This window comes from Patiria miniata, unplaced genomic scaffold, assembly GCF_015706575.1.
Source record: "Patiria miniata isolate m_02_andy unplaced genomic scaffold, ASM1570657v1 HiC_scaffold_15, whole genome shotgun sequence".
Taxonomy (NCBI): domain Eukaryota; kingdom Metazoa; phylum Echinodermata; class Asteroidea; order Valvatida; family Asterinidae; genus Patiria; species Patiria miniata.
The window spans coordinates 1,762,016-1,785,346 of record NW_024037053.1 but is presented as its reverse complement, the minus strand read 5'-3'; the positions used below and the strand labels follow the sequence as shown (position 1 = coordinate 1,785,346).

The window sequence follows — 23,331 nt, the reverse complement described above, 5'->3', positions numbered from 1 at the left end:
ATTTCAGGAAGACACTCTCCAGTTTAGGGGTTTTCTGTTCAAATCGTGAACCCCAAAAATTGCTCATGGAAAACATTTGTGAGAAAAGTTTGCTCATTGGCTTACTGCCATTTTCTGACACTTGACAACGAATCACCAAAGAAAAGAACTTTCACGACAGCAAAACATCAAAAATTCTGGCAACTTTCAATGCTGAAATAGCTGTAACATGGAGGTTTCTGCCTGAAATGCTATCACACTTTTGCTCATGAATATGGAAATTTGCATCAGAATAAAAACAAAAAAGGCACCAAAATACCCTTGGATTGCAACACGAACATTTCATTGAAATTAAGGTTAAATGGGACACAAAAGGTGTATTTTCAAGAATTGCATTAAAAAATTCACATTGCATGGGTCCTGGCTTTAAAGGAAATATACAATATTTGCAAACAAAACTACCAAATTATTATGAAATATCTTACCAGCCCTTACTGGACTGTTAGTGAATGACAGTCTAAAGCATCCTTTAAAATCGGGGCACCTGGTGTGCTGACATTTTCAAAAAAAGTGGTATTTTTGTATCAATTTCCAACACTGGTTGGCCGACCATCGTTGGAAAAAAACTGGCTTTTTTCAAATACTGCCCCCAATTTACCATATTAAGTTAGTCCGCATTTTATTTGTCCATAAATGCTCTGTTTCATCTTAAGTGGAGTCAGGGAACCTGACTACAAGAACCTGATTGTTTTTCTTGGTTTTTCCAGCATCTACGATCACAAAACTGCAAACAAGTCAGTGTAACAATATCTGCCATAAACTACTAACCCCCCAAATCCATCCATTTCTGACAATTACACCAAAAGCAAATGTTGCATATTCCCTTTAAGGCAGAGTTGGAGAGCAGTGGTTTTGTATTGCATAGATAAGCATGAGTAAACATTTAGTAAGAACAGCTGTCATGGGAGATTAATTAAAGGGAATGTACATTTGTACATCATTGGCTTTTGCTGTAATTCTCAGAAATGAACTATTTGAGGGGTTAGTATAGTAGATCAAATATTGTTTAACTGATGTTTGACGTTTTGTGTTCGAAAATGCTTGAAAAACCAAGAAAAACAAAACTGTTTAGTCTGGTTCCCTGACTCCACTAAAGATAAAATGGATCAATTTATAGATGTCAGAAAATTGTAAGAAAAGGGAACCAGTCTAGCTGGCCTGCATCCGTTCATGAACATGTAACCAATAGCAAACAAAATTTGGACTGAAAAAAATTGTAAATTTGGAGCAGTAGTTGAAAAATAGTTAGGGTTTTCCAACGGTGGTCGGCCGACCACCGTTGGAAATGCATACAAAAATACCATTTTCTTGAAAATGACTTTACACCAGGTGCCATAATTTTACAGAATGCTTGAAACAGTCATTTACCAACATCCTAGTAAGGTATTTCGTAAAAACTTTGTAGTTTTATTTTTCAATCTTTGCAAATGTTGTATATTCCCTTTAACCCTAACAGTCTTTAAATTATATTACTATACCTCATAAATATTCATCAGGCAACCACAGCATCGTATTGGTCCATTCCAGCAACTCTTACTGTGTGAAAATTTTACTATTCCCCGCATCTTTGTACGCGGTGTTGGATGATTGGGACTGTTTGGATGATTGGGTCATCCAACACCTCAAGATCATTAGTTTTCACTATTTTCCCCACAAACCATGTTGTATTTGTATAATAAACACACCCTAGGAAGTTAGGGTTATTTACAATTTTTCATGTATTTATATCAGAATGAATAAATAGCCTTTTCATGAAACCTTCCTGTACAGTTCCACAATAAATATATTTATTTCTCAATATTTAATAAATTATATCTGCTGTTTTTTTGCATCATTTAAAAAAAAACGCCAAGTACAGTGACCTGTGACCATAGCTTTGAATTGAAATATCTGGAACCCTGACTCGTTCAACATGCTGCTGCATTAGGCAGTAGCCATGAATTTAAATATCTGGAACCCTGACTCTTTAACATGCTTCTGTATTATTAGGCAGTGTCTGAATCACCTATGGCTACGGCTAGGAATAACACGTGCACCTATGGAAGCCACTGGCTAGCCGCTGCAGCCACTTCACATAGACTTATGTGATAATAGTTTGGCTGTAGCTAGCCAAGTAAATCAGATACCACCTTACATCACATGACTTTGGGCCAAGCTCTAACATTATTTTGCAAATAATGCAAAATAATGTTAGAGCTCCTGCTCGTCACTTGTTGAATAGACTTCATGCACAAAGTACCCCCTCAATGGTTAAAAAAGGGAGAGTTGGGGGGGCCCTATTTGGAGGGACATTTGAATGCATGATTGACTGCACCTGATGCTCGAGTGGAGACGCTTGGAGCATGTGCACTTGCAAAATTAACCCTAACCATCCCAAATTCTCCAAAATCCTCTTTGTAAAATGGAGGATTTTGCAGGATTGAGGATATATGGCAAAAATGTGTGGCTGATTTTGGAGGATGCACTGTGTCGGGGTCTTGGGCCGGGCTTTGTCTTGTTTATGCTCAGCCGTGTATCAAGTTCGGCCTAGATTATACTAGAAATCCTCCGCACTGCTGCAGGATGTCACTGGCTCTGCCTCAACATATTGACAGTGATTCCTGGAGGATTTTGCAGGATTGAGGCAGTGGTCACCCCTCCAAGGACCACATTGGATTGAGGATTGAGGCTGTATGCAATTTTAACATGGAGGCAGTTGGAGGATTTTGCAGGATTGAGGTTGCATCCTAGCAAACATGCCTAGGGAGTTGGGGTTTAATAAGTCGTGCAAACAAAGCACCATACATGTGCAAACTAGTACGCGAATACAATATGGTCACACAGGCCATGTACTGTTCATTTATGGGGTCCATGTGTAGCAATGGTGTTTCTAAACTTGGGAGTAGGCCTGTATGGAATAATTGTAAATATTTATTACTATAATATAAACATTATTTACTAATAAAAACATGGGACACTAAACATTAATTTTTGACTTGCAAATGGCTATATTCGCCGGTCAAGGTTTCAGAACAATAGTGCTCATCCATGCTTCGTTATTGCATTGTTTTGCATAATTATTGATGATTACTGAATAACATACTACTCAGACAAGACTCGACTGTTGATAAGAAAATTACAAATGAAAATACGCTCCTGTGATAGCATTGTAAAGTAAAACAGAAATAAGCCAAAACTCTGGCAGAATACAGTTGCAAAAAAATCTTATTTTAAAATATTTCTGCATAGATTATTTTGATAATTTATAAGAATCACAACTTATGTACAACATATTTTGACATTTTTGGGAATTTACGCACGGTGATCAAAAGATTTCTGTACAAAGAATAACTTTGAGCAGAATATCTTCAAAAAATATTTGGCTTTTTTCATACATCTTAAAATATAAATAGCACAAGAGTTATCAAAAAAATCTTTTCCTACAAATTTAAATATTGGTGGGGAAACACGTCTCAAACAAATTGGACAGTAAAAAAGAGAAAAAAAATTGGGCGACTCCAAATGTTAAAAATTTCTTTGAATGGTTACCCCGTTAGTCAGGAATTACTGTCTGACAGACAGTAATTCAAATGTGGAGAAGTAAATCAATAATAAATGGTGGTGGATTTTTTTTCGTTTGATGACTTATTCAAAAGTGAATACATGTAACTTCTATATTGTTAGGAAAATAGCAAATAGGTCTCTCTCAAATGGCGTCACTTCCTACAGATTGCCACGTGCATCGGCATTTTGGGCGTCAAATTTGTGTGAGGCGCATCAGCTGCGCCGTATTTTGAAAACAAAAATCAACCACACGCGCGTGTTTAGAACATTTTGCACACTGCGGGCACAGCACCTGATGGCATTGAAGACGCAGTTGTAATTTGCCTACGAAGATTGCATCCTATGAGAGTCATCTATTGAAATAATAAACCTTTTTTTGAGGTGAAACTAAAAAAACAAAAACAAGGAATGCATGTTTTATTGAAATTTATTTATCTGGAAATGTCAGCACGCAGGGTAACTGAGACCATTACAGATTTTATGGAGTTGCCCAAGTTCACTAGAATATTTGTATAACCTCGCCCCATTCCTCCCGATCCCACTGTCCGTTAGGTCTGACGTTTGGGGGGCTCCTTTTCCAATCCCACGTCGTGACTTTCTGGTTCCATTCCTTGCCGTAGTTGGCTTCAATGTATCGCTTGGTGTCGCACGGAACCCGCACCCTCAGCTCCAGTAGCTCCGCCCAGCAAAGGGTGAACTTGGGGAAGACGTATCTGGAAACAAAAACCATACAAACACACAATGTTATTGCAAACAGGCCCAGTTCCGAGCTTAATTGATGACAACAGCACCCCACAGCCCCACCCAACTCCACCCCCACCCACCCTCCATTCTCTCAACCCTAGCAAGAAAAACAGATGTGCTTCATTTAAAGTTGCATTTATTACCTGTGCTCTTCAACAAATTCGAATTTTTTTTTATCCCAACCCCTTTGAGTGATTTACTAGGAATCTTCCTCCCTCCTGCAAATTCCAACACCATGGTAAACTCAACACCTAAACTGTTGGACTCTGATTATGGTGGTATGCCTTCCGCAGACGTGTAAGATAAACCACATTCTGTGTGTAATGTATGTGACACACACAACGTGTATCGTACATGTACATTGAATGAAAACGACAGGAAAAACGTATGCGTACTCCCCCGCGTCCGATGTAAACAACCAGGTTTTTTAGTCCTTTCTTATGAACGGTAAGACATTAAGTTAGTTTCCTTTCAACTAGAGCTTTTAAATAGTGTAAGTATAAACAATCTGAAACATGACATTTTCAGGGATTTCAGGCCGTAATGCACCTTTAAGTATTACAGGTACAACATTTGCCACAATAACCCTCCTATGCAAACATACATTCTGTGCCAAGTTGTCCTTTCAGTCAAAATCAATCAAGTGACTATTTTCAACAGTTAAGAGCTCCCAGCCTACATAAAGCAGGATTGACTGGCTGTGACTTTTTATGTAGCTAAACTTGATACAGTTGTGCTTTGACTGTAGGTGATTGATAAGACAGCTGTGCCACCAGTTTTCTGCTTTTTTTTCCGTTGACTGAATTTGACTAGTCAGAGTGCTTGCCTCAAATATGATCTGACTGTTTGTGACTAGCCCTGTAAAAGGCATGGCTGGGGAAGCGGATGGAATTTTTTGACTGTCTGTGACTGTTTAAATAGTAGGAGGGTTAAAGACATTAAAACTACCACATTATTTTGAAAAAGCAAAACATTCCACAGAATTTTTTTTTTTTAATCATCTTAAACTAAAGTCATTACTCAATGTTTACTTCTTGTCTCATGTGTATGTTGACTGAATTTGACTAGTCAGAGTGCTTGCCTGAAATATGATCTGACTGTTTGTGACTAGCCCCTGTAAAAGGCATCGGTGGGGAAGCGGATGGAATTTTTTGACTGTCTGTGACTGTTTAAATAGGAGGGTTAAAGACATTAAAACTACCAAATGATTGTGAAAAAGCAAAACATTCCAAAGAATTTTTTTTTTTAATCATCTTAAACTAAAGTCATTACTCAATGTTTACTTCTTGTCTCATGTGTATGTTTTCTATAAATGTCATTATTCCACTAATTGATGCATTGTTCTCGTGCACGTGCCTCAGGTGTTCCCGTGCACGTGCCTCACGTGCTCCGCATACGCTCGTTAGAGGGTTTCTTGGAATAGGTATAAGAGTGACGCATGACACCTTAAAACAGTAATGCTAATGAGCACCGTTGTATGTAGCAGAAGTGTTTTCCGAAACCTTAAAGTTGATTCGTGCTGTTCTCGAGTTTCATCCTGAAAACCACACGTAGACGCCTTTTCTAAATTGTGGTTTTTTTTCTTGCGATGGAACAGTTGTTCACTTTTGAATGAGACATCGAGCAAAAAAAAAATTGGCCCACATTTAGTTATTGAATTTATTACTGATTTGGGACAATTTTGGAGAAATTTCTCTAAAAACACTGCAGAAACTTTGAACGAAGCATTGAATTTTATATCAATCACAGGCTAATCACTAAGCAATCTTTAAAGGGAAAATACAACATTTGCAAACATCAAAAAATAAAACTACCAAATCATTTTGAAATACCTTGCTGGACTGTTAGTGAATGACAGTGTAAAGCATCCTATAAAATCATGGCACCTGGTAAACTGTCATTTTCAAGAAAAGTGGTATATTTGTATAAATTTCCAACGCTGATCGGCCGATCAGCGTTGGAAACAACTGGCTTTTTTTTCAAATACTGGCCCCAATTGACCATCGCACTTGTTTGCAATCGATTACAAACCTATGAACGGGTACGAGCCAGCTAGACTGGTTCCCTGATCTTACAATTCCCCAATGTATGTAAACTGCTCTGTTTCTTCTTATATGGAGTCAGGGAACCAGACTACAGGAAAATGATCGTTTTTCTTGGTTTTATAGCATTTTCGAACCCAAAACCTTTGAGGTGGGGGTAAGGGGAGGGGGGGGGGTGAGAGTGTAGTCACACCCCGACACTTCTAATTGGGGGAAGGGGGGCCACAGGGATGCAACCCTACCCCGAACTGCCTGTGCATGTGCCATAATTGGCGCAAATGTCCGGACAAATTTAAACTTACTTGTATTTATTTCCGGAACGTACTTCGGTGCCGCCGTTCCACATGTGATCTTTTTCATCGTAGAAAAAAAAGATATCCAGCTTGATGCCGTCATCCACGAACGACAACTCAAAACTGTCCGAAATCTGTTGTAAAAAAGACAAAAAAATTGACATGTCCATGCCTGAATAATTGTTGCTGTAAATTGTCTAAATTTTGAATTGTATTTTGATTCAAAGGTAAAAAAAAAATTAAAATAATCAAATACAATATTGATGCTTGTATTAGGCCAAAAAAAAATATTCGGTCTCTGGTCAGACCAAAGTTCCGGAATTGATGCGGTGATGCAGTTTTTTTTTTGGGGGGGGGGGCCTTTTTTTTTTTGGAAGCTTGGATTGTACAGACAAGGTGGGTACTATTTTGCTTTTGTTGTGTCCTCATATACATTGGGGACCTCCATAATTTGCCTTGGTGCCCTCCATCATTTGCCTTGGTGCAATTTCCCCATTCCTTGGTACAAAAATTTGAGGAAGGTGCGGCAATAGAGGGCGCTGCTGTAGCTACCGCGGACAATTTGAAGAAAAAAAAGGTTGACGCGCATGATTAAAATCGATGCGCGAGCTGACCAGAGACCGAATTTTTTTTTTTTTGGCATTTATAAACAGACATATGTGAGCTGTTCTAGCAAAATGAGACGGAACTCAGCACAGGCCTTAGTGGAGAAAAATGAAGCAAAAAAAAACCAACACATTAGGCCCCCCAAAAAAAGTCTCCGGTTTCTGGTATACGCGCGCGTCGCCGTAGCCATGCACGTCGGCAAAATGAAAAAGTTTTTTTTTCAATACAAGATGATGTTTCAAAACCGCCAAACTCACTGGTTTGACTGGAATTCTGCTGCTGCACAATTTTAACGTGTTTTTAGATGGGGATATGATCGAGAATAAGATTTATGTGGCCTCTCTGGACTCCCATATATTTGCACTAAGTTTAGTCGGGCATCATTTGCAGTCATTAGCCGACATTTGAAGCCAAAAAAAAAAAAAAAAACAGGTAAAAAAAAAAAAAAAGCCGCATCGCCGCACCACTTTTGGGGCAAGCTCCATACCAGAAACCGGAGACTTTTTTTTTTTGGCCTTAGGGGGATTTTTTCCAATTTTCAGATTTATTGATATTTGTAATCTTTGATACCACACATATTTTATAAAACAAACAATTTGAAAGCGGCTGATCTTACCCTCCCAAACTGGTGTTTGAGAGTGAGCCCTCTTGAGTCAAATTCTTGTATAATCTGGCTGTTATAGTCTTTTATCCACATGCCGAAATCCACGTCCTGGCTGTGGGCAATGATGTCGCACTCACGGAACCAGCCTGGAGGTAAACAACAACAAAAACAAAACAATCAACAAATAAACTTGAAAATAAACATTAAAGAGATATATTTCAAAAATTCTAAATACCGGTAAGAGGGAATCTCGACATGGGAAACCATAGAAAAACGAAATAGATGTTAGTTAAGCACAATCGTGGGTGTCGATCAATGGGGGACATGTCGTCCCCCCCCCTTTTTAAAGTGGGGAAATATCATACTGTTTGTCACCCCCCCCCCTTTCTTTTGGTCCCTGAATATAAATTGTGGCCTACAATTGATTCTATAGCTCAGAATAGCTGATGCAATGACTCCAAACTTGAAGATTGATGTTTAAATGATGATCTTTTGCTAAAAATAAAATGGTTAAAGTGGTCAGAAATTGCCTCACATCACACCACAGAGTGTCTAGAATCCAAAACTTTAAGGTCCCGGACCCCACGCTGTTACGGATTCGCACTCACGTTAGTTCTGATCAAGGTATGTCGTCCCCCCCCCTCCCCTCCCCCCCCCCTCACTTTTGAGAAGCGATTGAAGCCCTTGAGCACAACTGGTTTGGGCAGTTTCTGTAGTGTACGTCATTGAAGCTAACGAATACCCTAGACACCACATGGCACGTTAGGCAGCACGTGCAAGAAACAGCTGCTCTGTATTAAAGGGAATATACATCATTTGCTTTTGCTGTAATTTTCAGATATGGATGGAATTTGGGGGTTGGAAATATATAGCAACTATAGTTACACTGACTTTTTTGAGGTTTTGGGTTCGAAAATGCTATAAAAACCAAGAAAAACAATCATTTTCCTGTAGTCTGGTTCCCTGACTCCATATAAGAAGAAACAGAGCAGTTTACATACATTGGGGAATTGTAAGGTCAGGGAACCAGTCTAGCTGGCTTGTACCCGTTCATTGGTGTGTAATCGATTGTAAACAAGTGCGATGGTCAATTGGGGCCAGCATTTTGAAAAAAGCCAGTTTTTTCCAATGCTGGTCGGCCAACCAGCGTTGGAAATTGATACAAAAATACCACTTTTCTTGAAAATGACAGTATACCAGGTGCCATGATTTTATAGGATGCTTTACACTGTCATTCACTAACAGTCCAGCAAGGTATTTCAAAATGATTTGGTAGTTTTATTTTTTGATGTTTGCAAATGTTGTATTTTCCCTTTAAAGTGACACTTGTACTGCAGTCAACAAGTGCAATTTTAGACTAAATAAGTTGGCGGCATGGTGGTGCGTTCAAGTCGGTATCCAAAAAAAAAAAAGTTGGGACATGTGAGGTCCTGTTTCAAAATGAAGAACAAATTCTGACATGTTGCTAGAAAGTATTACAGATTTTTTTTAAATTGGTGTTGGGGGGGGGGGGGTGGGAAGGGAGGAATTTTAGGGTCTTCAAATTTTTAGAATAACCCCATGTTTGAACAGAAGACAGAAAACCTGTGACTTTTTAGTGCTGAGTACACAGAGCACTATTACTTTTATACTATTGGTTATCAAAACAGGTTTATTTTTCACTTTTTTTTTTAATTTGGTAACAATTTTGCACAGGTAATCTTCTCATTCCTACACCATGGGAACAAAGGCACTTCACTTTAACATGCGGCCACTCATGTCTTTGTGGTGAGTGGCCAGAATTTGTATACAAATTACACCAGTGCAGATTGGACAATTCGAGACCCAGAGCCATGAAATTCTTTCTCTGGACGCACAAAACCACAGAGGACAGTGTGACTATCAAAGTGAAATATACAGGGTGTATAAAAAAAAAATGCAAACTAAATATAACGGAATGCCAGACGTAGAATGTGTAAGCAACATAGATAATATTGGTATGGTTTGAAAGATACACCTTTCCACTTTAAAATGAGACATCAAACGTCCAAATCTGATAATTTTTGACAGAATTAGGAGTAATTTTCAAAGCGAGGTCAAATTATTGACCAAGGGACCAAGCTTTCAATTTAAGGCATTGGGACAAATGTAGCCTAATTGCCTCTGTGTGGATGTTTGCCTGGCCTACAAAAAATGTGTTTAGCGAGTTAACACAATTCTGAACACTTTCTTGCTATCACCTCATGCTAAAAAGGTTTAGCATGTAAACATGTTTACAAACTGATAGCGAGAAAATGTTTAGAATTGTGTTTACTCGCTAAAGACATTTTTTTGGTAGACCAGGCAAATATCTACACAGGGGCAATTAGCCTACCTTTGTCCCAACGCCTAAAATTGAAAACTTGGTTCCATGGTCAATTTGACCTCTCTTGGAAAATTACTCATAACTCTGTCTAAAATTATCACATTTGGACGTTTGATGTGTCATTTTAAAGTGGAAAGGCGAATCTTTCAAACCATACCTGTATTATCTACGTTGGTTACACATTCTAGGTCTGGCATTTCGATCTGATACACCGTGCCCTCTGGAGACGTGTGTACAATAGGGAACAAAAGATTGTATACGTCTCCACAGGGCAATTTCTATGAGATGAATACGTCTCCACAAGGTTTTCACGAAATAGATATATGGATTTTACTCAAAAACTAGGAATTTCTAAGCTATGTTGATCCGTCGCAAATGGAAGAGTTTTAGAAAAGGGGTATTAAGTCCAAATTTCAGCCAAGGAAATTAATTCTGGTTAAAATAAGAGCATTTTGAAACTACATTTTCAAACTCGAAAACTTTAGTACACGAGAACAAAGTAATGTCTCCACAAGGATACAACTTTCAGTATGTATGTTATATTTTGTTTGCATTTTTTTTTATACACACTGTATAAACACAGCTTGTCTAGCGAGACATGTCAAACACTCCCCCCTGGGAAGTAAAGATCGGAGATACACTGATCGTTAGTAGCGATAACAGGGCATTCACCTAAGCAGGTGCCGCTACTGAGCCAGAATCGGATGCCGAGCTCGTCCAGGACCCGTTTGCCCTTTTCTAGAAGGTCCCGAGCAGACTGGCGGAAGGCCAGAGCCTCGGGGGTCCCGTCGCGCCCGTAGCTCCGCCCGAAGGCCCTCGCCTGGTCGTAATTGCACTCCAGGTGTCGCGAGAACGGGATCTGCTCCAGAAACCGGTTGATGTCCTTCGGGATGCGTAGGTTGACGCCGTCGGCTCGTCTGGTTCGAAACTCCATTCTGAGTGAGGGGTGAAAATTGTATGAAAATGTGTAAAACTAACATTGGCTGTGATGCTGATTTTTTTTTTTTTTTTTTTTTTTTTTCGAGGGGTCTTTTTTTAATTGTTAAAGGCAACCAGACTATAGAGCAAGGTTGTCAATGTAGTCAGCTTTTGAAAAATGGGTGTTCGAATTTGCCTTTAATAAGGGAATAAATGTGCGCTTGGGAGGTGTTAAACACCATGTTTAAGACTGGTTGGAGTTTGGAATGCTGATAATTACCCAGGGCGAAGCCGAGGGCAATTATCAGCATTCCAGACTCCAACCAGTCTTAAACATAGTGTTTAATACTGACCAAGCACATATTTATTCCCATTCATGAATACTTTTTCGGTCAAAAAATCTAAACTTTTCGGTCCATGAGTCAAAACAAAGTCAAAAATAAGTTTTACTTTTTGTTTTTCGAAACACCCCTTTAGCTATATATATAATAATGGAGTGTCCAGCTCGTGAGTAAGATGTAAACAACTTCTTTTATGGAGATTGGCGCACGTCGCGCGTACTGCGGGATGATGTGCAGATGCAGCTGTGGTGAGTGTGTGGCAAGGCCAAATTTATCTTGTATATTTTTCATGTATGAAGTGTATAGTATATAGGAGTAGCTCCCCTTTAGAACAAAAAGAAATCATTTTAGTTTTACTTAAGATTCCCCCCCCCCCCTTTCTTGGTATATGTAGTGTGTCCCCCTGGTTGTTTACTTTAGCCCACATGTTCCCCCTACATAAGCTGCCACATGGTCCAGCCACACTTTAGTTCAATCAGCAGAAACTTGAAACTTGAAGAAAAGAAACCCTCTCTTTAAGGTCCACTTTATACAACACTGTGTTGGTTAAATACTTTTGGTTCTTTTGGTTTAAGTCTTTGGTTTTTTTAGGTTTAAGTTTTGGTTTTTAGTCTTTGCTCTTACTTGATTTTCGTGGTCTTGGTTTTATAATTATCTGGTCATTTTGAAAGTTCTTGTAAATAAATTCTTTTTTGTCTTTTTTTTTGTTCGAAATCTAGAATTTGTGTCCCTTGTCTCTATTAATTCAATCTCCTCGCGCCTTTTCTCTTCAAAGATCCTGAGTTTAGTTTAGTTTTGTTTAAGTTAATCCCCATTGAGTCTTAAGTTTTTGCGAGTTCCCCAAGTGTGTCATTTTTCCAGGTTACAAGTGCGTTGTGAATTTAGGACTATGAAATACTGACTCATTGGTAGTATTGCGCATGCCTACTTGAGGATTGTGAACGTCCAACCAATAACATGGTAAAAGGCACTGGATTTCATAGGAGTCCAAATTTCATATGACACTGGAAAAGTGTTTAAGACCAGCCAGCCATGTCTTTATCATCCTTTTAAGACCGGCCACGTGATGGGCTCTCGACCAATGGGAATGGGTAAACTGTCTTAGGTATTTATGAATTGAAAATTATGTTGTACAAATATGCAATATGCCAAGGTCCAGTGATTACGGTGTTTGACTCATGTACGATGGAGCATGGGTTCGAACCCTGCCAGGAATAGGGTGTTTGTGCCCTTGGGCAAGACACTTGACTACAATTGCCTCTCTCCACCCAGGAGTATGAATGTGTACCTGTGAGTGTAGAAGACCGAATGTGCGTTGATATCCGCTGCCGCGTGGTCTCGTGGCCTGATGAACGGGGAAATAATTGTAAAGCATTCTGAGATTATTCATACGATGGAAGGCGCTTAACCCTCCTGCTATTTAAGCAGTCACAGACAGTCAAAATTCACTTCCACTTCCCCTGCTAGACTTTTAACACAGGCTAGTCACCAGCAGTCAGATCACATATCAAGCAAGCACTGTGACTAGTCAAATTCAGTCAACAGACAAAAGCAGGCAAGCTGTGGTTACAGCTGTTTGACCACTCACCCGGAGTCAAAGCATAGATGTATCGAGTTACTTAAACAGTCCAAGGCAGTCAATACTGCTTTATGTGGGCTGGAAATTCTTAAGGGTTGAAAAAAATCACTTGATTGATTTTGACTGCTAGGACAACTTGGCATAGAATGTATGTTTGCATAGGAGTATTACAATTTATTTTACTTATTTTGTTTTGTACTTCGGAGGGGAAAAGTGAATGACAACCAAATATAAACAAACATACCGGGGGGCAATTAGCATTACAAATATATCAGCATTACAAACATATTTAGAAAGATGATATTCAAAGAAACGGTTGTGCATGTTGAAATTTACAAAAGAGGATTAAGGACAAGAAATGCACACCCACAATCGTGGTTTATAATCTGTCTTGTGTAAGGCTTCGGGGAGCTGACAAAATATATCCCTTGATTGATGCCGATGGCTCAAACAGATGAGCAGATAAACTCATCGGACTCAAACCACCATCTTGTCAATCTGACCTTTTCCGGTGTCATTCCCAAGATGCGATGCGTAGATTAGATGGGGTTTACCGTGGCCAAATCGAGGTTTCACTCGTGCATGCCCCGACTCGCCCTAAAGGATTATACAACAGCTGCTCTTGCTGTATTTTTTCAGGAAATGGACGGACTTGGGGGTTAGTATTTTGTAGCAAATATTGTTACACTGACTTGTTTGAAGTTTTGGATTCAAAGATGCTGGAAAAACCATGGACAGCTAGAAAAATGGCTTTTTTTAGTAAAACATGTACAATTCTGACAGCATGGATCAATTTCAGTAATTCTTTTTTTTTTCAGATGAGTGGAAGAACATGCTCTTTTGAGACGTACTTCATTGGTGTTTCAAATTTGATTGCTTTTTAGGAGGAAAAAATATAATTAATCCAGGTCAATTTTTTTTTACTCGCCCTGTATAATACCAAAACTGGTTGTGGTTTTTGTTTGTTTGTTTGTTTTCTTGTATTTTGGGTTTTTTCTGGGGCCCACCTTGGTGTCCTTGTAACTTTTATGATTTGCATATTTCAGGTCCATGTTGTCAGATAACAGTTTGCAGAACACACTTTTATAGGCGAAGTAAAAAAAAAACATGTTTCTCGTCCCCGCCCGCTTCCTTTTTGGAGGCCGCCTGGATTTTTTTATTATGTTTTATTTTTGAAAAATGCAATAAAAAAAACCACCGAAAAAGTCCACAAATTCATCGGAAAATAAATTGTAGATCAATACAAGTCTAAATGACACTGTAAATATGTTCAGTTCTCTTGTCCAACTTATCTTTCATTTTAAAAGTGTCTTCGAACAGTGGAAACACCAACAATTGCGGGAAATTTTTAAATGGCGGCCATCTTGAAACAAATAAAAGTAAAAAATAAAAAGCCCCCCTTCCGAAAACCAAAAACCCTTTCGAAAACCCGGACGAGAAACATGTTTGTTTGTTTATTCGGCCTTAGTTCTGTTACTGTTTGATGCCAGAACATTTTTATCACTGACAATCCTTCGAATGACATTTATATTACATGTACATTCATAAATACCTAAGACAGTTTACCCATTCCTATTGGCCAAGAGCCCATCACGTGGCTGGTATTGAACGGTCGATAAAGACATGGCTGGCTTGTCTTAAAACACTTTCCCAGTGTCACATGAAATTTGGACTCCTATTAAATCCGGTGCCAGCACCGTTTTATTGGTTGAACCTTCACAATCCTGAAGTAGGCATGCGCAGTACTACCGGTGAGTCAGTATTTCATAGTCCTAAATTCACACTACACCGGTGCATCTGCATTCTGCGCGACATCACGCAGTACGCGCAACGTGCGCGCCAATCTCTATATAAGGAGTTGTTTACCAGAGGGCATTGTAAAGCTAGAGGGGTGTTTTGTTGAACAAAATCGTTGGAAATTTATAACTTTTGACTTTTTTGTTACTCTTGTGGACCGAAAAGTTTTAATTTTTTTTGACCGAAAAAGGTATTTATGAATGGGGATAAATATGTGCTTGGCCAGTATTAAACACTATGTTTTAGACCGGTTAAAGTCTGGATGCTGATAATTACACTCGCCTTCGGCTCTGGTAATTATCAGCACCCAGACTCCAACTGGTCTAAAACAGAGTGTTTAATACCTCCCAAAAGTTTTATTTTTTTTTGACTGAAAAGGTATTTATGAATGGGAATAAACTTGTGCTTGGCCAGTATTAAACACTATGTTTTAGACCGGTTGGAGTCTGGATGCTGATAATTACACTCGCCTTCAGCTCTGGTAATTATCAGCACCCAGACTCCAACCGGTCTTAAACAGAGTGTTTAATACCTCCCAATCACACATTTATTCCATTATTTCTTTACCCAGGGTACACCAAAACAGCTAGGAACAATTTTCCATTTGAGCCCTGCATGCATTACAAATTATCATTTAAAGTCAAAGCAAAGTAAACAAAGTAAAATCCAAAATGGAAAAAAATGCATTGCTGGAACAGACGTTGAACATCAATTCTTACACAAGGACCTTCAAAATAAATATATGAAAAAAAGCTTAAGTAGACTGCATCATTTGCTGATTACGGGACGGGCAAAACCCCCGCGAAAACCCTTTTGGGAAATGGGAAAATTCCCATCCGGCTCCAAATTACCATGGCAACCAAGCTTAATAACTCCATAGATCAGCGCATTTGGAATTAGCAGGTTCATGGCAGAAATATCGCTGATTGATAGCTTTAGGTAATGTTGCTTTGAATATGGTCAGGGAATTCGACATCCCTACTTAGCTCATGAAAATGGAAATGTCCACTGGCTGTAGCTGGCATAAGTACCTAAATGTCTGCAAAACATGCTTAGAAATGGCCATCGAAAGACTTGGAATGAACTTGAATTGGACCAAAACGTGAAATTGTAGGGTTCTATATTTTTGACAAATATTTTCACATAGTGCTTGGATTTAAAGGGAATGTACATCACTGGCTTTTGCTGTAATTTTCAGAAATGAACTATTTGAGGGGTAAGTATAATAGATCAAATATTGTTACACTGACGTGTTTGAATTTTTGTGTTCGAACATGCTGGGAAAACCAAGCAAAAACAAAAATGTTCAAGTAGTCTGGTTCCCTGACTCCACTAAAGATGAAATGGATCAATTTATAGATGCCGGAAAATTGTAAACTAAGGGAACCAGTCTAGCTGGCCTTCACCCGTTCATGAACATGTAACCAATAGCAAACAAAATTTGGACTGACAAAAAGGGTAAATTTGGAGCAGTAGTTGAAAAATAGTTCGGTTTTTCCAATGGTGGTTGGCCGACCACCGTTGGAAATGTATACAAAAACACCATTTTCTTGAAAATGACTTCACACCAGGTGCCGTAATTTTACAGGATGCTTTAGACTGTCATTTACCAACATCCTAGGAAGGCATTTTGTAAAAGCTTTGTAGTTTTATTTTTGGATGTTTGCAAATATTGTATATTCCCTTTAAATCCGGATTTTTAAAAATTTGGTTTGAATTTCACTTTTCGAATTCATTTATTTTTGGAAACTAAATATATTAAAAACCAAACTTTAAAAAATTAAGCCTTCCATTTTTTGTTACACAGACTGAAGAAAACAACTGGAACATCCCCCAATTTGCTCCATGGTCTCTGATTGTAACTGCATTCACTTGCTAGTGGTCTTCTTGGTTCATGAATAGCCTGCCCATTTAAATTATCAGAGAGTTCCCATCAAATTTTTTTTTAACATTACAGCTCTGGAGTGTTTTTGTAAAGGCCCAGTGGTCACTGAATCCTGCAAACTATACCCAGTCATTGGGAGGGCATTTCATGTGGCACCTCACTCGTCACTTTTTGTTGGCGTTGACTGTGAGCTGGATGGGAACTTCCGGTGAAATCAGATAATTGTTATTCGGTTTGAAAACAAGTGCGACTGCACAATAAGCTCTGGCTGTCTTGCATGAAAGTCTTGCGTGAAATGATACAATTACTCACTTGGTTGTGATTGTCAATTGGCAGCCCCTACCCTAATTTTTTATGTGGAAAAAATGAGAAAAAAAACACCCAAAACCATCAATTACTACTTTTTACCCTTGACTACACGCAGACGCCTCCATATGATCGGACACCAAAAAAATTTCCAAAAAAAAAAAGTTCCCTACCTACCAACCCTATTTTCCAATGCCATGTAATCGGAAGCAGAATAATGTTTTTTGCCTCATCCCTATATAGGCCATGGAGACTCAAAAACCTGACACATGGCCAGAGGCAGGGGTGATGTATAGTCACATGTGTGTAGAAGCCCCTAAGTTCCTAACCATTACATACCACGTGACATTTACATATACCACATTTTCTTGCCTCCATGAACACAATTTTCATAAATAACTCCACGAATTGTTACAATTTTTGTCAAGTATTAATTTTAATGTATTTTGTTTTTTGTTTTTTGGACAGTTACAATTTGGTACTTACAGTTTTATGGGTGAGTTAGGGGGTTTTTTGGGTCAATTTTTTTTGTCGGGACCGACCGACCAACACCAAAGTGACTTGTAAAAGCTCTAATGCCAGAGCTTAAAAATTAGGATAACCGGATTTTGAAATCTCTGACTTCACCCACCACTAATTTCACAGTATTACCTAAGTCATTTTCCCATTCATGTTTTTTTTCAAATTGACGTACTTGTCATAAGCTCCAGCAAAGGTCCCACCAAATTTCAGTTTACGGAGGTTGAGGTTCTGGAAGCACGGTGACAGCAGGGACATTCTTCGGGACGACAATTGATCGGCTCGGGCCGCGCCGTGCCACAGGTAGCTGCCGGCGCGCTCGTAGAACACCACGAGATGGATAAACTGGCCCGAGTACTCAAAGAGGTAGTGAAGTGGGATCTCTCCCGTTTCCTGGTTGTCGACGGTGATAAGGCGCGGGTCGGGGCCGTACAATACCGTACATCTTATGTCGATATGCTCCTCAAGGAACAGGAGAAAATCCTGCATGGAGCAAATTAAAATGAAAACTGCTTCTTATTTCAATTCCGAAGATTTGAAATGACCGAAGTTTATACGCATGCGTGGCAGAGCCAGAATTTGCTGAGAATTTCATGTTTTTGTTGTGAAATAATAAATTAGGAGTGGTTCCCCCTGGATAATTTTCCTGTGTTTAGTTAGGTGTGTCCCCCATTTGTTTATTTAAAAGGGAAAATACAACATTTGCAAACATCAAAAAATAAAACTACCAAATCATTTTGAAATACCTTGCTGGACTGTTAGTGAATGACAGTGTAATGCATCCTGTAAAATCATGGCACCTGGTATACTGTCATTTTCAAGAAAAGTGGTATTTTTGTATCAATTTCCAACGCTGGTCGGCCGACCAGCGTTGGGAAAAAAACTGGCTTTTTTTCAAATAATGGCCCCAATTGACCATCGCACTTGTTTGCAATCGATTACACACCTATGAACGGGTACAAGCCAGCTAGACTGGTTCCCTGACCTTACAGTTCCCCAATGTATGTAAACTGCTCTGTTTCTTCTTATATGGAGTCAGGGAACCAGACTACAGGAAAATGATTGTTTTTCTTGGTTTTTATAGCATTTTCGAACCCAAAACCTCAAAAAAGTCAGTGTAACTATATTTGCTATATATTTCCAACCCCCCAATTCCATCCATTTCTGAAAATTACAGCAAAAGCAAATGATGTATATACCCTTTTAAGCCCTAGATTTCCCCTCTATTTAATTTTTGCCACTTTAGCCACATTCATTCGGTACAGCAGGCCAGCAGAGAAGAATTTACTCTTCACCCTCTTAACTAGAGTGGTGCGTTCTGCTTGGATCTTGTCCGCTGCAGTCATTGATTTCAGTCAAAGTGTGCTTTTAACCACTTCGCGCTGGGATTATTTTTTTGCTGAAAATTTTGATTTTCACAAAAGGCAAAATTTTCCAGCCAACTTCTGATATAAACAGCCAAACGCCACACATACTGATTCGCAAGAGTCATTCTAACAGTATTTGTAGGATAGTTCTTGCCGAAACCTTATGTTTCAATTCTCCAAGATGTGCACTGGAGCGTAAATTGTTGAACAACAGGCCGTGCATAATAGCCAATTCAAGATCAACACACGGTCCGCCTCCACAGACTTCACGGACTTTGTGTGTGTGTGTACAAAAAGCACGAGGGATTAGTGTGTTTAGACGTCACCCGGAGGCGAGTCCTGGCAATTTTGACGTTTTGACCCATCAGCCGTGCCAGTGCATAAAATCAGCCTGTGCGTGTTATCACGTCCTCCATTGCAAACTGGTCAGGATCCAGTATTTCCCACTGTGTCATTTTTCCAGGTTACACATGGATATAAATTGAAACATAAAGTGGAATATGATACAATATGTCCATGCAGTACATGAACACAACTAGAAGCATTCTATTTTTAACCAAAAAGATCATACTTGTGTCGGTAAGTTGCTTTTCAATTTCATTTCATTATATCAAAGTTATTAAGTACTGATTTGTACACAGTGAAAAAAATCTTACTTGGGATATTAAGCGTGAATCCAGAACCCCAAACGTTGTAACGTTGCGTTCTCCACACAAATGTTTACATTTGCCCGGGACTGACTCTTTCATTTCTGTCCTCCACAGTAGTGCAATGCTCGTCAGACAGTCCGGTTCAATCAAAAACACTGGCACGCTGAACTTTGCAGAAGCGTCAGCAAAAACTTTGGTTGCTCTCTTAAAATCAAAATAAAAGGAAGTCTCGGTTTTAGCAAACAGAAAATGTTGGTGCACGATAATGGTAACGGTACTGAAATAACTGCAACATTAGGCCTAGCAGAAGATTTGCAAGATATAGGATGTAGCCAAGACCTTAGTGACTGATAAGGCCGACAAAAAAAAGTCTCCGGTTTCTGGATCTGATACACCGTGCCCTCTGGAGACGTGCACACAATAGGAAGCAAAAGATTGTATACGTCTCCACAGGGCAATTTCTATAGATGAATACGTCTCCACAAGGTTTTAAAGAAATAGATATATGGATTTTACTCAAAAACTAGGAATTTCCAAAGTGGGTTGATCTGTTGCAAATGGAAGAGTTTTAGAAAAGGGATTATTAAGTCCGAATTTCAGCCAAGGAAATTAATTCTGGTTAAGAATAAGAGCATTTTGAAACTTCACTTTCAAACTCGAAAACTTTACTACACGAGAACAAAGAAATGTCTCCACAAGGATACAAATTTCAGTATGAGTGTATGGAGCTTGCCCCAAAAGTGGTGCACCGACATCGACGCGGGTTTGCTGACTTTTATTTTTGGCCTAATGGACAGCCACTGCATGGCCAATTGTCACAGTGGTCTGCTCTTGCATGACCGGTTAAATAGGACCATCCTTTATTTTCCTTTGTAACCTGTGTAGTAACCAGGGGTTACGTCTCGATAGTCCGAAGTACCATTGGTCCGAAGTCCCATTGGTCCAAAGTCCCATTGGTCCGAAGTCCCATTGGTCCCAAGTCCCATCGGTCCCAAGTCCCATCGGTCCGAAGTACCATCGGTCCGAAGTCCCATTGGTCTGAAGTCCCATTGGTCCGAAACATAATACTGTGTAGTTCCACTTGTTCAGGCCACTGACCCTAACCCTTACCCTTACCCTAATCCAATGGGGCGTCGGACCAATGGTACTTCAGACCAATGGGCCGTCGGACCAATGGGACTTCGGACCAATGGGACTTCAGACCAATGAGATGTCGGACCAATGGGACTTCGGACCAATGGGACTTCGGACCAATGGGACTTCGGACCAATGGTACTTCGGACTATAGAGACGTCCCCGTAACCAGGTATGGGTAGTTGTGCATCTTTACCAAAAATAAAGTCGTCAACCGGTCAGCATTTCAAAGACGTTTTTTTCCTCACGTTTTCCATCGGTGGCAGAGGGCCCCGGTTTAAATTTATGCGGCTGACTTCATAGCCCAACATAATATTAGATTAAACTGTCAAATCATTACAAAACTTACATATGGAGGGATTTTCCTTGGGTGCTCATGGGATTGTCCTCCCTACCAATAAAATGGGAAGATCAAATGCAAATGTTAATAATTTTATTCGTATAGGCCTTATTATTAAAATAAGTCTATGATAAGTAGTGACCTACTTAAAAGTAGCCTAATACAAACTTAAAGAGGTCAAGTTAGGGCCTTTCAAAAAAAGTAACTAAGAGGACGCTGTTCCTTTGATGAACCAAGTTGTGATTCAAATTTACTTTTTACGGCTCATTTTTAATAGTGTTCTAACTTCTATATAATTTGAATTAAAATTCTGGTATTTTAAGCTTTTTTCTTGGCTTTGCAGAATCTGCCGGAATCCAAATTTGAATGAAACGTTTCTCATGACTTTCTTTAAAAAAAACTACATCAAAAACAAATACGGGCCAATGGTAAGCCTATAGAAACTATTTGAAAAATGTATGAGCCTCCCTAACTAGTCAAGAAAAGATTCTCAGATCACAAAAAACTAAACTAAACATTTTAATTTTTATAAGGTCCGTTTTAGAGTTAAATAATAATAATAATATAAAAATTTCCACCGCGCATTTTCCAAATAAAGTTGATCAAATGCGCCTTACATTACAATAAGAATAATAAGGCCCCAACAAAATAGTTCTGCTTCCGATTACATGGCATTCTAAAATAGGGTAGGTAGGTAGGGAATTTTTTTTTTTGCTAATTTTTTTGTGTACGATCAGATGGAGGCGCGGCGTCTGCGTGTAGTCAAGGGTAAAAAGGTATAAAGTGATGGTTTTGGGTGTTTTTCTCATTTTTCTAATAAAAAAAATTAGGGTAGGGGCTGTCAGAATAGGGTAGGTAGGGAAACCGGAAGCAGAACTATTTCTCTTTTTTGGCCTAAGACTAAGTTATTTAAAAATTCAATCAAAATACACAAAAACCTACAACAATTAAGTCAAATCATTAAGATAAACCGGTACGTGAATACCAGCTAAAATACAAGTTACTCATTAAAACCCCATAAACTGTTAACTTCGAAAAGAGGAATCCCCATTCAATAAAATAAACACTAAAACAGAAAATTTTAAAATGTCAAATTTGATGCCCGTCATGTCCGTGTATAGAACTTTTTATAGAAGTCACATTTCCACCACACTCTCTTTGCACCTTACCCATAAACTGCTCAAGCTGAATATTCCCGAAGTCCCCGCCCATTTCAAGAGGTAAATCTGTGCAGCGAAAAACAGCATTCCAAAAACAACGAGTCCAATCAAAACACAGCGTCGACTGACGTACACGTGCGACATGATTCCCAAATCATTTCAGGCATGTCAGGCGGGAACAGCGACAGGTGAATGAACACTGCTACTGAAAACAAGTGTAGGCAACCAATTTGCTCAATAAGCATCGCGATGATCCCCTACACTTATTTCAATCATTACATTACTGGTATTTGAACTAGTAAAGTAGTATAACTTAGTTCGAATATAAGAGCCGAAAGTTATTTTGCACGTATGGGCGCTGCCATCTTTGATAGTCAGGCGTCAAACCAATTATATTTTCATCGGTACAGTACTACAGTAGAGGCGTTCAGGCTCCAGGCTTCAGGAAGATTTTTCAAATAGCGCCCTCAACCTCCGAGAATACCACACACGCGCGTAGTGTGAGGTATTCTCGGAAATTCCTGCGGGTAGCGCTGCCGATATGCAAAGATTCGTCTTGATGATACAGGCCCTACAATGTAGAAACCTCATCACTCAAGACCCTGAGAAACTAGTACACTGTAAATAAAATATTGTTGTGCACATGTGATGTGGCCCTTTCTCTCATCCCCCCCCACTTTTTGACCAGGGGGGATGGGCTATTGAATCATTCCCCCCCCCCCACACACACACACCCACACACCCAGTCACACACTTTTTCGTGATGCGAAAAAAATGCGGATTTCGAGGTATTTTTCGAACATCCCAACAACCAAAATGTATTCAACAGCACTGAAAAGTGGAGAAACAAAGTACAAAAGCTTTTAAAATGCAGTTTTGATGTAATCGCCAGTATACATATTCAGTGATATACATCTATATCCTGAAGAGCGCCCCCTAGTGTAGTGTGGTGTCCAGCCCCACCCCCACCCCTTTCGAGTTTCCATCTCCCCCCCCCCCCCCCCTCACTCACTGGCACAGATTAACGCCACTGCTTCCTCCGATCTGATGTCATGCATCAACATATGATGTACAATCACATAACTCCACAGCTAGATCGCATTATTTTTTTTCCTATTTT

The 23,331-nt window shown here is 39.3% G+C and overlaps 1 protein-coding gene across 1 annotated transcript; it reads right to left on the bottom strand.

Annotated features, from left to right (window-relative positions):
* Positions 1-2,931: 2,931 nt before the first annotated feature.
* On the bottom strand, positions 2,932-22,370 carry LOC119722366 (fukutin-like). The gene is made up of 8 exons (XM_038192440.1): positions 22,221-22,370; positions 21,061-21,102; positions 19,584-19,781; positions 17,736-18,043; positions 10,888-11,150; positions 7,884-8,017; positions 6,671-6,795; positions 2,932-4,295 (listed from the first exon to the last, which is right to left on the bottom strand). Exons 1-8 carry the CDS (start codon positions 22,353-22,355, stop codon positions 4,082-4,084), a joined length of 1,419 nt encoding a protein of 472 aa, XP_038048368.1. The 5' UTR covers positions 22,356-22,370; the 3' UTR covers positions 2,932-4,081.
* Positions 22,371-23,331: the final 961 nt, after the last annotated feature.

Bases quoted from the DNA above. Each gene is read 5' to 3' on its own strand.
- LOC119722366 (XM_038192440.1), bottom strand. From the start codon at position 22,355: ATGTCGCACGTGTACGTCAGTCGACGCTGTGTTTTGATTGGACTCGTT. The intron at 21,103-22,220 runs GTAAGGTGCAAA...TTTTATTGGTAG, and splicing joins TCAGCTTGAGCAGTTTATGG to GGAGGACAATCCCATGAGCA. The intron at 18,044-19,583 runs GTAAGATTTTTT...TGCTCCATGCAG, and splicing joins ATTCACGCTTAATATCCCAA to GATTTTCTCCTGTTCCTTGA.